This window comes from Mandrillus leucophaeus, unplaced genomic scaffold (genome assembly GCF_000951045.1).
Source record: "Mandrillus leucophaeus isolate KB7577 unplaced genomic scaffold, Mleu.le_1.0 Scaffold1040, whole genome shotgun sequence".
Classification (NCBI taxonomy): domain Eukaryota; kingdom Metazoa; phylum Chordata; class Mammalia; order Primates; family Cercopithecidae; genus Mandrillus; species Mandrillus leucophaeus.
Window position 1 is genome coordinate 371,110 of NW_012098544.1, and position 17,773 is coordinate 388,882.

Below are 17,773 nucleotides of genomic sequence, written 5' to 3' on the forward strand. Positions count from 1 at the left end.
TTTTTGAGATGGAGTCTTGCCTTGTCGCCCAGGCTGGAGTGCAATGGTGTGATCTCGGCTCACTGCAACCTCCATCTCCCAGGTTCAAGCAAGTCTCCTGACTCAGCCTCCCAAGTAGCTGGGATTACAGGCGTGCGTCACCACACCCAGCTAATTTTTCTATTTTTAGTAGAGACTGAGTTTCACCATGTTGGTCAGGCTGATCTCAAACTCCTGACCTCAGGTGATCCGCCTGCCTCGGCCTCCCAAAGTGCTGGGATTACAGGCATAAGCCACCGTACCAGGCCTGTTTTGTCCTATTTTTCATAATGAATGGATGTGGGTTTTGTAAATCCTTTTTCTGTGTCAATTGATATGATTTATGATTTTATTCTTTACTTTATTGACATGGTAAATTACATTAACTGATTTTCAAATGTTGAACCAGCCCTGCATACCTAGAACAAATCCCACGTGGTCATGGTATACAGTTCTTTTTGTACATTGTTGAATTTGGATTGCTAATATTTTGTTGAAGATTTTTGTCTAAGTTTATGAGATACATTTTTATGTAGTTTATGTATATATTTTCCTTGTCTAATTTTGGTATCACAGTAATACTGGCCTCATAAACTAAGCTGGAAACTGTTCTTTCCTTTTCTGTTTTAGAGGAAATTGCATTTTGTTGATGTTGTCTTCTTTAAATGTTTGGTAGCATTTTCCATTAAAACCATATGTGCCTGGAGATTTCATTTCTGAGAGCTTTAAGTTATATAATTAAATTATGTTAATTAATAAATGGATTTGTTGACATAATTTAATTATGTAATTACATTAACTTGTTTTATAAAACGTAGCTTTATATTTATATGGCTTTATATTCCCCAAATAGCTGGCTAGAGAATTTTTTTTTTTATTTACCAGAGGAAGGTGTCAGAGGGGACCATTCCCTGTCCTCCTGTACCACTCCACCCCTTTTCCTTTCCATCCCTTGGGTGATTTCAAGCTTGGGGGTGGGTGGGGTCAGAAAGCCTGCCTTGTGGGTGCTCCCGGTGTTTCCCCACAGAACAGACCATGGATGCTGAGGGTGAGGTGGAGGTGCATCACTAGGGCCCTACATTAGCGAAGGAGCAGGGAAACCAGGTGGGGTGTCCCCAGCAGCCTTCCATCCCTTTGTGGTCACAGGGCTTGATAACGAACAGCAAGTGCCAATCTGGAGATAGGCACAGAGATGAAAAGTCTCGAATGAGGACTCTAGCCCCACCCCTACTATGCTGTAGATGTTATCACTGTACTATAACAGCAAAGGGAGGCAGGTGTTGGGCATTTAAAGAGGAGCACAGCAGAGAGTTCAGACTGTACCTTGGGGTGACATGTGAGGATGAAGTGTTTGGCTTTGTGACTGCCCAAAGTCCTTATGAGCAGGTTCACCTTCATAGGGCTCTTTCGTTCTCTACAAATCATAGTCCCACTGTGTGCATACTCTGGGCACACTGTGTCTGGGCACACTCTGGGCATACTGGTGTCCCAGACTGACTCAGGGGCCTGCAGTCTTTCTGGGGTGGAGTCGCAGAGCTGGCTTGGTGTCCCACTTGAATGGACTCTCTCCATGGCAGATCTGAGCCCGTACTTCCCACCTGGCAGCTGATGCCCCATTTGGCCTTGCTGAGGGACATGAAAGGATGTGCTTTGGCATCTGAGGATGGCAGTGGCAGGAGAGGGAGGTGATGAGAATGTTGTGGTAGTCTGCATGGGTTTTCCACGAATGATTAAGAGGCTCATGTTTATGCAACTTGCTTAAAGCCACATAGTAAGTGGCAGAGTCACTGGATCCTGGTCAGTCTAACAGAACAGTCATAAATAATGTGACTCAGTTTTCTCATTTGTACAATGGAAAAACTAATGGTCTTTACCTCCCAGTATGGTCATGAGAATTCAATGAGACAATCATGTAAAAATCCAGCACATGGCCTAGATAGAACATGGTAAGTATTAGATAAATATTAGTCATTATTAATATTGATATGTCATTTATCAACAAAGTCAGAATTACAATGATGGTACCAAAAATTTAGCATTAACATGAGTATGATAAAATTAGAGTTGTTTCTGGTTTATAAACATGTGAGGCCTTTTTTTTTTTCTGGAGACAGAGTCTCATTCTGTCGTCCAGTCTGGAGTGCAGTGGCACAATCTTGGCTCACTGCAACCTCCACTGGTGAGGCCCTTCATTAGACATTAATTTGAAGCTGTGGCATTCTCCCACTATGAGCCCACCTGTCAGCCTGGCTATCTGCCTTGATCCTAGATGAAGTGGACATTCTGCCTGCCCCTCAGAACCTCTCTGTACTCTCAACCAACATGAAGCATCTCTTGATGTGGAGCCCAGTGACCGTGCCTGGAGAAACAGTGTACTATTCTGTCGAATACCAGGGGTGAGTTTTTTTTGTTTTTTTTCCTCTTATTTTTAATAGTTCTTCTCCCTTAGGCAGAAGTTGGTTCCTGAAGGCATAGCCCTTCCTCCTGAGCCCAAGGTGGCTTTTTGAGTCCAGGGATAGATTATCCCCAATGATCTACCCCCTCTGTCTGCATAGGCATTGAAAGAGTTGAAGAAGCAAGGGAAATTGTTCTGTGGATTTGACAGTGAACTCTCTGGGAAGACGAATGTGCCTAACACCTTTTGGTGGAGTTCTTTTAAAAAGTGAATCAACTGTTCAACGGGTTTGACTCTGACTTGAGATGGATAAATCATTGGAGACTCAGATCCTTTAAGGGTGGAGGAGTCCTCACTTTTCCTGACTGTAAGTTTATACCTAGAGCCAAAACAAACTATAACCCTAAAGGTCAGCTGGCCCTGGGGCCAAGCAGGCTCTAGTCTTCTCCAGGTGACCAGGTACTTGCAGCTATTGAAGATTGATAAGGACATAGAAATTGCTCCATATATTTCATTAACAATGAGTACAGGCTAAGCACCTACATATGTAGATATTCTTCTAGGCTCAGGGATACAGTTGACAAGGTTTCTGGATTTTGAGAGCTTACATCTAGAGGAGGATACAGATGGTAAATATATTAGGCCAGCATTCCCTAGTATGGTAGCCACCAGCCACAGCTGGTTATTTAAATTTAAATTAAACTAAATTAAAATGTCTGTTTCCTGCCACACTGGTCACATTTTAGGTGTTTAATAGCCACATGCGGCCAGTGGCTACCATATTGAACAACATCGATTTAGAATATTTGCATCATCACAGAAAGTTTATTTTTGGAAAGCACTGCTCTAGGGAATTTTGGGCAGTAATCAGTGCTAGGAGGAAGCTAAAAGGCTGATACCATAGAGAGTTGACGCTGAGTCTCCTTTATACTAGATGGCCTGGGATGGCCTCTCTGAGGAGGTGATATTTATGCCATGTCTGAAGGACAAGAGGAGCTGGCCATGCGAACCGCAGGGGCAGAGCGTTTGAGATGGAGTGAACAGCTAGTCAAAGGTCCTAAGGCAAAAAGTGCTCAGCATTTCGGAGAAATGACCAGTGTGGCAAGAATATCATGCTTAGGAGCTGAGTGAGAGAGAAGGCCAAAGCATCTTGTAGGCCACTGGCAAGAGTTTGGATCCTGTTCTAAGTCCTGTAGGAAGCCAGTAAGGAGAGAAATGCCATGATCTGCTGAGTGGTGAATGGTTTCGAGAATGGCAGGTGTGCAAGCTGGGAGACCACGGCAAGGCAAGGAATGACAGTGGCTGAGATTAGGGTGATGACCCTGGAGATGAAGAGGTAAGAGATACAGACACATTGATGTTTATGCCTAGCTTTCCCCATCTGGCGATAAAAGGAGTAAGGGAGAATGGATGGTTGGTAGGGAGGAGACTGGAGGAGCTGGGATAATGAGCAAGTACTTACTTTACTTACCTGTACAAAGTAGGAGAATGAAGGCAGTCACTTGCAACCATAACAGAGCCTGTGTCAGAGGGGCTGGTGTAACTCTGTGCCCTCCTCTCTTTGACAGGGAGTACGAGAGCCTGTACACGAGCCACATCTGGATCCCCAGCAGCTGGTGCTCACTCACTGAAGGTCCTGAGTGTGATGTCACTGATGACATCACGGCCACTGTGCCATACAACCTTCGTGTCAGGGCCACACTGGGCTCACAGACCTCAGCCTGGAGCATCCTGAAACATCCCTTTAATAGAAACTCAAGTAAGGTCCTTCTCTCTTTACACTCCCACCCCCACCAGCCACTCCTTTGGGAACCATGTTCACCTAGACTTTCTAGACTTTTTTTTAACATCAAAATAGTCCTGCAAAGCCAGGGTATTGTGAACACAAACAACCCTTACTGGTCCATTTGAAAAATTGCCAACTGCTTTCTACGTGCTGTTCTCTCTCATGCCCTTTGACTTTACAAGTCATTCCTGATTGTCTGTGTCAGGGAGTGCAGGTGTTGGGGATGCTGACACTGGGAACCTGGAAGGAAAGCTGCTCTGGAAGTGAAGAGATGGCACCAGGACTGCTGCTCCCTACCCTGATTGTGCCTCCATAAATCTTACACTGCCTCCCACTTGATGCCTCATTAACTGCATATTTACTGCCCATGTAATCAGCTTTGTTGTGCAAGAGGATTTATACATTTAACAGAGCCACCGGAAAATTGCCCGTCCATAATGACTTTTGTGGGAAATAAATAACTTTTCTTTTGGAGTGGTACCTGGAAAAGGATTGAGAAAGAAATAATAGAGGAATCCAGATAGGTGGCCAAATATGGCTGAGTACAAGCACTGGCCATTGTGTAAAAGGACGTGTGTGTTTGGGGAACAGAGGAGGCAAGGGCTGATGGGCAGGGGGTAAGGAAGCAGCTGATCATGAGGTGAAGGGCTCTGACATGAAGCTTGACCAAGTCAGTAGAGGGGAGCCATGAAAAATGAGAGGGTCTAGATCAGGTATATCCTTTTTTTTTTTTTTTTTTGATATGGAGTCTCACTCTGTTGCCCAGGCTGGAGTGCAGTGGCGCGATCTCGGCTCACTGCAACCTCCACCTCCTGGGTTCAAGTGATTCTCCTGCCTCAGCCTCCCAAGTAGCTGGGACTACAGGCACACAACACCATTTTGGCCAGGCTGTTCTTGAACTCCTGACCTCAAGTCATCTGCCTGCTTCGGCCTCCCAAAGTGCTGGGACTACAGGCATGAGCCACTGCGCCCGGCCGACCAGGTCTGTCTTACAAAACAACTACCCTGACTGCTGTGTGGAAAGTGAACCAGAGTAGGGCAAGCCTGCAGGGCAGGGGAAGAGCAAGGAGGGGGTTGTAATAATCCTACTGATCCCAAGAGTTTGGAAGGGGATGGGAAGGAGATGATGAATCCGAGAAACATGACTGATTTAGAAAGGACAGAGCTTAGGGACCAAGTTTGTGGGGATGGAGAAGGGAGAGAGAATGATGGTGTCCAGCTGCCGATTGGAGTTGGTGAGAACACCAACTAAGGCCGCTGGTCTTGAAGAATAGGAGACACCCCAGGTTTTGAGAATGAGATTTCTGCAAGATGTCATGTCATGGATGTCTGATTGGCAGCCGGAAATCAGTCTCTGAGGCTCAGAAAGCTTAAAGCCAGATACATAATACAAAGTGGTTTTGTTCGTTTGTTTGTTTTATTTTGTTTTTGAGGTGGGGTCTTGCTCTGTTGCCCAGGCTGGAGTGCAGTGGCGCCAACACAGCTCACTGCAGCCTTGACCTCCTGGGCTCAAGTGATCCTCCTGCCTCAGGCCCCCAAGAAGCTGGGACTACAGGCACATGCCACCACACCTGACTAATTTTTTTTTTGTATTTTTGTAGAGATGGGGTTTCACCATGCTGCCCAGGCTGGCCTCAGACTCCTGAGCTCAAGTGATCTTCTTGCCTCAGGCTCACGAAGTGCTGGAATTATAGGAATGAACCATCACAAGGGGCCATCACAAAGTTAACAGCTAAAGGTTTGAAAGTAGATGAGACTGTCTAGGGACAAGATGTTGAAGATGGAGAGAGGACAAGGTCCTGGAAAACCTCAGACTTTAAAATGTGGGTGGAGGGAAGGGCACGAGGGTAGAGAATCATGGTAGGGAGAATAGAACAGCTCCTAAGAGGCTGAAGGAAGCCCCTGGATGGGCCCTTGAGAAAGTAACTTCATGGAGTGGAGAGGATGACCATCTGGCTGCTGGGGTGGAGGACCGCATGGAGGTAGGAAGGGGCAAGGAATGGGTGGGAATGTAACCAATTTAGAGCTGCAGGAAAGGCAAAATAAGGGTCTTCCTCAGCCTCTGTTTTTGTGATGTGGCAGAAGAACTTCTGTTGTGAGTAATGGTGGAGGAAGGTTTGGGGCAGAATTTGCAGCATTTGGATGAGTCAAAGGTTACTGAGGAGTGTATGATATTAGATGGAAATTAGGAAGGTTTAGAAGGAGGGGAGCCCAAGCTGAAGAGCAGAGGAGGGAAGGGATGGGGCAGGAATAGGACCATTGGAATGGGATAACAAAAGGAATTTTGGTGCAGATCATGGGCTCCTTTGCCCAGGCCTCCTTCCCAGGCACCAGGACTGAAATGGAATGGAATGGAGTGACTTCATAGAATGGAGAGGATGATCATCTGGCTGAATTTGTTCCAGGAGGAGTTGTTCGAAGTGGCAGGATCTGGGGGAGATTAATGGGCCCTGGAGGGTACTGCAAAACTGCCACTACCTGCAGTGCCCAGGCAGCACCCAGCACCATCTCCCTCTGGCTCCTAAGAGCATAGGGATCCAGCCAAGACCATTGCTGGGGGCTGACAGCTGTTGTTGAAAAGCAGGCATGGGTCACATAAAGATAAGGGAGTGCCTGCAAAACTATGTGGGTGGGGATGTGCTGTAACACCTTGTACTTAAGGAGGCCAGTATAAACAGGAAAAGAGCTTGCTGCAGGGGGAGCTGAGGTACAGGAGTCTGTACTTGCATCAGAAGACGGAAGATAACGGTTCTATGAGATCCCTCTGTGATCCAAGCAAATGAACTGGGGTGGCATCATGATCTCTTAAAGGTATTAAGTTTGTTCTCTTCCATTTGAAAAAGGCCACTCAGACCTCTCTGCAGAAATATGAAAAATCTTGATTTAAGGCTCTCCTGAAAAGGATCGCTACTCTCTCTCTCTCTTTTTTTTTTTGAAGCGGAGTTTTGCTTTTGTTGCCCAGGCTGGAGTGTAATGGCACGATCTTAGCTCACTGCAACCTCTGCCTCCTGGGTTCTAGCGTTTCTTCTGCCTCAGCCTCCCAAGTAGCTGGGATTACAAGAATGTGCCACCATGCTTGGCTAATTTTGTATTTTTAGTAGAGACAGAGTTTCTCCATGTTGGCCAGGCTGGTCTCCAACTCCTGACCTCAGGTGATCCCAAAGTGCTGGGATTACAGTGGGATTACAGGCATGAGCTGCTAGGCCTAGCTGAGGGTCCACATTCTTAAAGGGAAGCTTTACTGAGAGCAAAGAATTTTTTTTTTTTTTTTGAGACGGAGTCTCACTCTGTCGCCCAGGCTGGAGTGCAGTGGTGTGATCTCGGCTCACTGCAAGCTCCGCCTCCCAGGTTCACGCCATTCTCCTGCCTCGGCCTCCCGAGTAGCTGGGACAACAGGTGCTCACCACCTCGCCCAGCTAATTTTTTGTATTTTTAGTAGAGATGGGGTTTCACTGTGTTAGCCAGGATGGTCTCCATCTCCTGACCTCGTGACCCGCCCGCCTCGGCCTCCCAAAGTGCTGGGATTACAGGCATGAGCCACTGCACCCAGCCCGAGAGCAGAGGTTTTTAATTTTGCACATTCGAGTCACAGGGGAGCTTTGGAATCACTTTTGCCTGGGGCCCTTCCACAGAGAGTCTGGTTTAAATGATCTGCATGCATCTTGTTCACTGGGAGTTTAAAATTCTTCCCAGATTATTTTCATGTACAGCCAGGGTTGAGATCCACTAATAAAGAGACTAAACACCCCACACAAGGGAGGTAGAAATGTAGAAAGAAATGGGCTCACATTCTGTAGATTAACTCTGTGACTCTGGGCATGTCACTTAATCTCTCTGTAAAACAGGAACAATGTTAGGCTGGGCGCGGTGGTTCACTTTGGGCGTGGCACTTTGGGAGGCCGAAGTGGGTGGATCACGAGGTCAGGAGATCGAGACCATCCTGGCTAACACAGGGAAACCCCATCGCCTGTAGTCCCAGCTACTTGGGAGGCTGAGGCAGGAGAATGGCATGAACCTGGGAGGCGGAGCTTGCAGTGAGCCAAGATCACACCACTGCACTCCAGCCTGGGTGACAGAGCGAGACTCCGTCTCAAAAAACCACCCCCACCCGCTCCCCCCATAAAAAAACAGGAACAGTGTTTACCTTCTAAAGCTTCCTGGGCAGATTAAATGAGATAAGCATGCAGAAGGCATAGGACAGAGGTTCCTGCCCTAACGCTGTCGAACAACTCTCCTCTGAATTGAAGCTTCAGATTATTTTCTCTAATTCTGGTCTTAATAAAGATGGAGATCAGAAGACCCAATTCTAATCATATCTGACAGAAAAGTCGAGGAGTGAAATATCTGTTTCCCTTCTGGAGGTGTTTCAGAGGTAGTGCTAGTGGTGCTGTGTGGTCATATGAATCTCAGCACTGAGTGTGTTTTGCACAGTCGGCCCTGACTTCCCAAGTCCTCCTGACCCCTATCCAGGTAGCTCTCCAACAGCCAAGCATATACACTTCTCTGATGAGGGAGGCGAGGGGGAAAGGCACTGCCTTTCTTCTGAGTGTCCGCTGACCCCAGGGAAGGCAGATTTAGCCCAGAGCATGCCCCAGCCCACTTTCCAATCCAAGACCAGTGATCAGGGTGGCCCTTCTGGTCCTGCAGTCTCTGGGTCGGAGAGGCAGGTATAACTCCATCACCAGTAACCAGGGTGTAGAGACTATCTGTGTGGGCCCTTCTGCTCTTGGTCTGCTGATGGTAAGGAATTCACACAGGCTGTGGGCCTCTCTGCTGGGGACCTTGCAATATGAAAGATAATGTTTGTGCTTATGCTGTAATTTCTAAGTTGATTATTGGAATCTGTAAAAAGCCTGTGGGCCGGGCGCATTGGCTCACTCCTGTAATCCCAGCACTTTGGGAGCTCGAGGTGGGCAAACTGCTTGAGCCCAGGAATTAGAGACCAGTCTGGGCAATGTGGTGAAACCCCATCTCTACAAAAAATACAAACAATTAACTGAGTGTGGTGATGTGTGCCTGTAGTTCCAGCTACTTGGGAGGCTAAGGTGGGAGGATTACCCGAGCCTGAGAGTTCGAGGCTACAGTGAACCATGCTAGTGCCACTGCACACTCCAGCCTGGGTGACAGTGAGACCCTGTCTGAAAAGAAAAAAAAAAAGCTGGTAACTTGCCAGCATCCCTTACTCAGGACATGAGATGAAAAATAGAATTGGGCTGAGAATAGAATGGCCAGCCGTATTCATGGGCTGCTCATCAGCTGATATGGGAAAGTTGTCAGTAGCCAGTACATGCCACAGATCTATGTGAGTTGTGGGAATGCACATGGCCCTGCCAGCTATGCTCATTCCTAGGGGGCAAAGACCGGGCCTGGCTGTTCAGTATAGACCTGAACTCACATAGGCATTTGGCAAGCATTAAAATATAGCATCTGCTCACTTAGATGAGCCAAAATGAGGAGCAATTTCTGCTGAAAAAGTGGTGACAGGAGGGGCATGGATCATAAAATTTTAAAAGAGCAAGAGATGATGTTTACTGGAGTTTTTAATCACTTTTCTTGTGTATATGTGCCTCCTGGAGAAGGAACAGTGGACTTTGTTAAAGGATTAAAAAAGAAGAGAATTATAGTATTTGTCATTTGTTTTTTCATTCATTCATCACTCAAAAAGCACCTGAGCATACAGCACCTGAGCACCTGCTGCATACAGGAGCGTATTTGTGTACGTGTTTCCATGAGCTTGAAGCTATAGCAGACTCCCTCCCTTCCCTACAGAGACTGGTATATTTCCATAGATGTCACGGTCATTGTGTTCCAGGGAAATCAGCCCTGTCTGGGGCTGGCTTTGACTCTCCTGTTGTCTTGCCAACAGCCATCCTTACCCCACCTGGGATGGAGATCACCAAAGATGGCTTCCACCTGGTTATTGAGCTGGAGGACCTGGGGCCCCAGTTTGAGTTCCTTGTGGCCTACTGGAGGAGGGAGCCTGGTGCCGAGGTGAGACTCCAGCCTTGGCCTTTGAGTCAGGCTTTGGGAAAGAAAGCACAGATCTCTGAGGGTGAGCAAGGGCAGGCGGCCCCTGCAGTGCTCACTGGGTGACCTGGGGATGAGCAGTTCTGGGTGAAGTGTGCAAAAGATGGGTATGCTGACCACCCCATCAGTCTCTTCTCCAAAGAACTGCCTTGGTCCATTCAATCATTCCTTGGCTGGGAGCCTTTCCAGGTCAGATCTCCTGAAGTGTGGGGCTGCCCCCTTACCCTAAACTCTAACCTAGCTGGACCCACAATATCTTTTCAATGCCTTTTTTCTCCCTCATCAGCTCATCTCCTCAGCCACTTAGGGGCAGCAGTCAGGATTTCTAGATCAACAGGATGATTTCAAAAGCACACAAGGCTGGTACAAACCTCCTGAGGGTGTGTATCTTGGCAGGATGAAGAGGTAGAGGCAGGGATCCAGGAGCTGGCTTATGAGTAAACCCATCTAACTATGAGCAGGTGGGCCACGCAGAATGCCCAGGTGGGGTGCTGCCTTCCCCATGGGAAGGGTCCTACAGCCTGGGATGGCTGGGAGGCCAGCCCTCACAGAGGGACTAGCCAGACAAGCAGCAGCAGTACAAGGAGTGGAGCATGAGCAGGAACTAGGGGACACTCAGACCTGTGGAGACTCTGTCCAAGCATATGGTGACAAAGCTTAGAGGCCCACTCCAGGCAGCACAAGCAAAGACAGGCTTTATCACAAGGATTAATACAGTGCAATAAGGAGCTCTCACAGATCTATGAACAGAGCTGGCACAGGGCCAGGCTACAGCCTCACTTCCCCAGAGCCCTTGCTCCCCTGTGGTGGGTCCCTGCTCTTGCACACTTTCTGTGGCCCTTTCCTAGCTTATTCCAGGCTGTGATCCCTCATCAATGCTTCCTACTCATGCCTATGATGTGCCCCCCAGCCCCTCCAGGCCTCTTAGGCCTGACTCCTCCTCACTGTGTCCTCTCTCCTTTGTCCCTGCTTCTAGCTCTCGGTATTCAGTTTCCCAAGACCAAATCCTCAGAAGAAGAATCCAATTGGTCTTGCTCGTCTTATCAGGCCAAGCTTCAGGGGTTGCTGGTAGCCAGCTCGCCCCTGATTGGACCTTTCTCAGGCCAAGGGTACCCTTGATCTTACAGCAGTATCTGGACTCAGAGCACGCGCCTCACCACCCATTCAAAGAGGGCTGTAGGTTGGGTAGCTTCCCATGAAAGGTGGTGTGGGCAGGTACAACACTGGGTTTCAGTATTTACCCCTGCTAGGCAAGAGCCCACTGTAGGATATGGCATTGCCAGCCAGGCAGATAGAGTAGTGTTGGGGACAGGGCAGAGCCTGTGCAGGAGGAAGCATGCAGCTCCCTCAGATTCGTTGGAATGGAGCCCACTACCCACCCTAGGTAACTGGCAGTGCCAGGGCTAAGAAGGGAGCATATGCCCTGAGTCATCTAGGCTTGGTTCAGGCAAGCCTCCACAGGTTCAGATGAGGAGCACAGCCTTAGGGAGGGGCATGGAGGTGGAAGGGTGAACAGATGGATGGACAGATGGGTGGATGAGTGAGGAGGTGCTGCTCATGGCTCCACTGCACTGACTCCCTGGCAGCAGTGGCCATGCCAAGCCCCAGCTCAAGTCAGGGTCTCTGCACAAATGTTACCCTATCAGAGAAGCCTTCTCTAACCACTCTGTTTAAAATGGTGCCTCCTCGTTACCATCCCTTTGCTCTGCTTTTTCCTTCACGGTCCTTATCACCACCCGATGTGTACTTTTTCATCATCTGTCTCACCCCATGTAAGCTCTATGAGAGTAATAACTTTGTCCATTTTGTTCAATGCTAGGTCCCTGTGCTTAGAGCAGTGCCTAGCACATAGTAGGTACTTAATAAATATGGTTGAATGAATGTATGCATAAGTGAGAGGGAACATTCTGTGTGCATCTGGAAAGGAAGTATCTGCAACTTTCCTTCTTTGGCACTTTTTGCCCTTTCCAGTCCTGCTGCCTTCTGGGAATAACTTTTCTTTTTCCTTTTTTTGAGATAGAGTCTCACTCTGTCGCCCAAACTGGAATGCCGTGGCATGATCTTGGCTCATGGCAACTTCTGCCTCCTGGGTTCAAGCAATTCTCCTGCCTCAGCCTCCTGAGTAGCTGGGATTACAGGCACCTGCCACCATGCCCGGATAATTTTGTATTTGTAGTAGAGACGGGGTTTCACCATGTTGGACAGGCTGGTCTTGAACTCCTGACCTCAGGTGATCCGCCCACCTCAGCCTCCCAAAGTGCTGGGATTACAGGCGTGAGCCACCACACTTGACCAATAACTGTGTTTTCTGGTCTCTCAAAGGAACATGTCAAAATGGTGAGGAGCGGGGGTATTCCAGTGCACCTAGAAACCATGGAGCCAGGGGCTGCATACTGTGTGAAGGCCCAGACATTCGTGAAGGCCATTGGGAGGTACAGCGCCTTCAGCCAGACAGAATGTGTGGAGGTGCAAGGTAAGGCTGGCTTCTCTGTCCCTGGAGCCCTGCACAGGTGATAGCCCTTCCTGGCATATCTCAGAGGCCTGCTGGGTTCCTTTGGTTCTGAGTTTTCCCTTGATTTCACTGACCTCCCTCATGGACTGGGTGGGTTCCCATGGTGAAAGTATGTTTGTCACTCTGATTCCCTAGAGGTGGGAGTCCACCCTGGGGCTGGGTGGGGTTACGAGCAGCTGTCTGAAACACTTTCCCCCTTAAAGCTTCCTAGGCCTGGGCGCCAGGTGTTGCAAGACTGGTTTACCAGATAGTTACTGCCTGAGAATCAGAGCCGGCTGCAGGAGAGGCAGTCACAGGCTTCAGAGGGTCAGACCTTGGAAGGAGGCACTACCTTGTATAACGCCACAACCTTCTTCATCTGGAAGGGACCTTATGGAAAGTCTAGAGAATCCTCGTTTGAATTACTCTTTTCCCTTGAATATTTTAAGGTCAGAAAACCTACAATGTTTAAAAACCCTTTGAAAAGAAGCAAAACCAAGTAAGAGCCTACATCCCATGATCTGTCACTTAAACGTCACTAGTTACATTTTTGTGTATAGCCTTTTAGTCTTAAAAAAAAAAAATTATCTTTTTTAAAAGACTAATTATTACCTTAATTTTGTAGTACATGTATTTATTTATTTTTCTTTCTAAAAAAATTTATTTTATTGCATATGTAGAGACAAGGTCTTGCTCTGTTGCCTGGGTCTTGGCCTCCCAAAGAGCTGAGATTCCAGGTGTGAGCCACCACACCCGGCTCATTTAGGGCATCATCCTTCAGTCATTCCCATGTGTAGGCACATCCTATAGTCCTATAACATATATTTTATGCCTGCTTTTTCACAAATATCATATGCATGACATTTTTCATGCAGATTTCCTGATTACTATTTTATACTACTTTATAAAATCATACAAGTCAAGCTTGCTTAACAATCCAAACAACACCAAAGCATATAAAGTAAGGGGTAGGACCAGGCATGGTGGCTCGCAGCTGTAATCCCAGCACTTTGGGAGGCTGAGGCAGAAGGATTGCTTGAGCCCAGGAGTTGAACACCAGCCTGGGCAATATAGCGAGACCTCGTCTCATTTTAATAAATAAATAAATGAAGAGATGAGTGCGCCCCATTCTTCGGCATATTACACAGGAGGTTTCCGTCGGTGAGTTTGGTGTTTAATCTTCCAGGCGTTGTCTGTGTGGTACCAATGCTCACACACATAGATGGGATGATATTGTACCTACTACTCTGTACTTGGCTTGTCTTCACTCAGTAGTATATTGTGAACATCTTTTCATGTCAATACATATGGATCTACCTCATTTTTTAAAATTATACTTTAAGTCCTAGGGTACCTGTGCACAATGTGCAGGTTTGTTACATATGTATACATGTGCCATGCTGGTGTGCTGCACCCATTAACTCGTCATTTACATTAGGTATATTTCCTAATGCTATCCCTCCCCGCTCCCACCACCCCACAGCAGACCCCGGTATGTGATGTTCCCCATCCTGTGTCCAAGTGTTCTCATTGTTCAATTCCCACCTATGAGTGAGAACATGCGGTGTTTGGTTTTCCGTCCTTGTGATAGTTTGCTCAGAATGGTGGTTCTACCTCATTTTTAAAGGTCTGGGTGTGGTGGCTAATGCTTGTAATCCCAGCACTTCGGGAGGCTGAGGCAGGTGGATCAACTGAGGTCAGAAATTTGAGACCAGACTGACCATTGTGGTGAAACCCCATCTCTACTAAAACTACAAAAATTAGCCAGGCATGGTGGCACATGCCTGTAATCCCAGCTACTGGAAAGGCTGAGGCATGAAAATCGCTTGAACCCAGGAGTCAGATGTTGCAGTGAGCCAAGATTGCACCACTACACTCTAGCCTGGGTGACAGAGCAAGACTGTCTTTAAAAAAAGCATATGTATATGTCAATATATGTAAATGAAAGGCTACTGCTCTAGCTCAGATGTTGCTAAGAACTGACTTATAGATATAGTTGTTTCCTCCTTGGGATTAGTTTTTGGAATTAAAATTTCAGGAGTTGGGGAGAAGTGAGGATATGGGCACAAAGAAAAGAGAAAGAATGAATAAGACCTACTATTTGATAGCTACAATAGGGTGACTATAGTCAACAATAATCGAATTGTATATTTTAACGTCAGTTAAAGAGTGTAATTGTATTGTTTGTAACACAAATGATAAATGTTTGAGAGGATGGCTACCTATTCTCCATGATGTGCTTATTTCACATTGCATGCCTGTATCAAAACATCTCATGTACCCCATATACACCCACTATATACTACAAAAATTAAAAATTAAAAATTGCAGCAGTGGATGAAAGGGTATGAACATTTGTGTATCTCTTGATGCGTACCACCAAAATATTTTCCAAAATCATTGAAACAATGTACAATGCCCCCAGCCACAAGTCCACCAGCTTCTCCAGTCTCATTGACTGGGCTACCCTTCACATTGCAGGTGAGTAGCCTGGCCCAAAGAGGCTAATTGTGTTGCTTAAGAGAGATGGGAAAATAACCTGTACCCTCTTCCGCATCTCCAGATGCTCAAATCTGGCCTTTTCTGCTACAATTATTTGGTAGAATGACTGTGAGCTTTGGAGCCAGTCCTATCTGGGTAACCTGGAGTAGGCCACTTAACTATTCTGAGCATAGATTCCTCTTCTATAAAAGCAGGGGTACTCACACTCATTGTGAAGAACAAGCAACTACACATCCAGCCCCTAGCATAGTTCTGGAAAGCAACAGTAGCCCTAGCACACAAAATAGGGGCTTGATATATTGTAGTTATTTTCTGACTGTTTTCTGAACCATTTCCTCCATAACATGAATCAATGCCAAGAGTGAATTGTGAAACATACTTTGTTTTCAGTTACCGCCCAGCCCCATTCTGTGCTGTTTCTTTCAATACCTCCCCCTCATCCTGCCCAGGGCTTGGCACTCTGCCTTCCTCCTGGCAGTGGTGCCAAGGTACGTGCTAACACAGCAATTGGCTTAACACATGATACTCCTCCCTTTTGTGTCACAAGAAAAAGATTTTAATCTTCCCTGGGGCTTTCTGGAAACCATGCCTTACTCTGGATTCTAGAAAAATGCTTTTAATGGTGGTAATTTTGGTCACTAAGGCACACATCAAATCTCAGGATGATGGTATCTGCCGTCTTAGCCAATGTGCGGTCAACTCCAGGAAACTGGGGGAGGCTCAGGATTGAAGATTTAATCTTCACTGCTGTTTTCTAAGCCTGTTTTTATCTTTTGTTTTCAGGAGAGGCCATTCCCCTGGTACTGGCCCTGTTTGCCTTTGTTGGCTTCATGCTGATCCTTGTGGTCGTGCCACTATTCGTCTGGAAAATGGGCCGGCTGCTCCAGTACTCCTGTTGCCCCGTGGTGGTCCTTCCAGACACCTTGGTAATAGAGTAGTTCTTTATTCCTTTCAGTGTAACACTGACCAGATGTAGCTTGGACCTTAGCTGGGCATGGACACATGTTTCCATGTTTCCATCATGAGATTATAGGCATCTGCACAGAGAGGGGAGAGGAATACTTACAAAAGACTTCATTTCTAACCAGAGATACTGGAAGAAATCTCCCTTCTCCAGGGCGTGGTGACCTTCCTGAGGCAGGCCACCTCTGCTCTCTCCCAGGGCCTGGGATGGCAAAGAGAGAAGATGTGTTGCCCAGCCCAGGATGCTCAGCATTGCAGGAGTCACTCATGGTCTTCCCCTCCCAGACTGGCCTGCTGAGCATTCTTGGCCTCTTCCCACAATTGTAACAGCAGCTACACCCAATAACATGTTCCAACCCAACTTATTCAATTCACATGCCAAAAGCCTCACTGTTCTCAGAGTGAAGATGTACAGGGGAGGCATGGACTGTGCTTTGATTCTGGTGGGATAGGGTGGGGTGAAGGGACAACGATCTGGACCTTCATAGTGAGTGCCTGAGGTTAGGAGACCCTACCTGTATTCTCAGATCCTCATGAGGCCAGAATTCTTATCTTACTCCTGAGGGCCCTGGACCACAGGTCTGGGTCTCTCCAGTGGGTATAGGACCCATGCACCCATACAATGGTGGGGGAAACCCAAAAGCAGGCCTCCAACAGCTCCCCCACGTTCTCTGGCTGCCTCTGCAGATGTTTCACCCCAACCCCCAGACCTCAACCACACAAAGTAGTGCCACAAAGCAAAACAAAACAAAAACAACAAAAACGAAATGAAAAAGCCCCATCCCTGTCACTCTAGGGAATTCTCACAGTTCTCTCCTGGGAGGAGGGAGCCAGTGTCAGCTTCTGGAAAGCAACTAAAGCCAGAACTGTCTGCAACTTATATATGCCCATAGCTCCTTATCAGTCTGGAATCACTGTTTCTGAAAGGAGTCATCCTCGTGACATCTCTGAGGCCCTGCTTTCTCGCCCTACACAGGAGGAATAATTCTCACTATAAATCAGTCTTCAGGACACCCCTCCACTCTGTTATCCTAATGCCAGATCTCCCTTCTCTCCCATACTTCTGGGTAGTCATAACGACAGAGCTAAGTGCCAGATACTGTTTGAAGGCTTTATATTTATTGAATCATTTCTTGTCATAAAGTTTGGCAGTGTCCTTTTTATCAGTTCCCCCTCCATCCTTCTCTGAATCACTGAATGACTTACTGCTATGCATAAAGGCAGTGGGATATATCAAATCCTGGGAAAGAGGGTGGGCCTTTATTATCCTTCAGCAAGAACGTGAGGGTCTCAAAGTACCTTGAAGCATGAAAGGATATGTATTCTGCAGTTATTGGGGAAGTGTTTTATAAATATCAATTAGGTCAGAATGTCTCATGGTATTGTTCAGATCATCTTTGTCTTTTTTTTTTTTTGTACAGTTGTTTTAATATTGAGAGTAGTATATCAAAATGCCACTATGAGTGCGGGCGTGTCTGTTTCTCTCTCTCTCTTTCTTTTTTTTTTTTTTTTTTTCCGAGACGGAGTTTCACTGTTGTCGCCCAGGCTGGAGTGCAGTGGCACAGTCTTGGCTCACTGCAACCTCTGCCTC

At 47.0% G+C, this 17,773-nt stretch overlaps 1 protein-coding gene across 1 annotated transcript in view; it reads left to right on the forward strand.

Moving 5' to 3' along the window:
* Positions 1–17,773, forward strand: part of IL20RB (interleukin 20 receptor beta) — a 56,900-nt gene that overhangs the window by 19,334 nt on the left and 19,793 nt on the right. Inside the window, exons 2-6 of the mRNA XM_011980334.1 lie at positions 2,288–2,414; positions 3,982–4,172; positions 10,066–10,190; positions 12,549–12,699; positions 16,003–16,145. Coding sequence (XP_011835724.1) covers positions 2,288–2,414; positions 3,982–4,172; positions 10,066–10,190; positions 12,549–12,699; positions 16,003–16,145 — 737 coding nt within the window. The remainder of the gene's footprint in view (positions 1–2,287; positions 2,415–3,981; positions 4,173–10,065; positions 10,191–12,548; positions 12,700–16,002; positions 16,146–17,773) is intronic.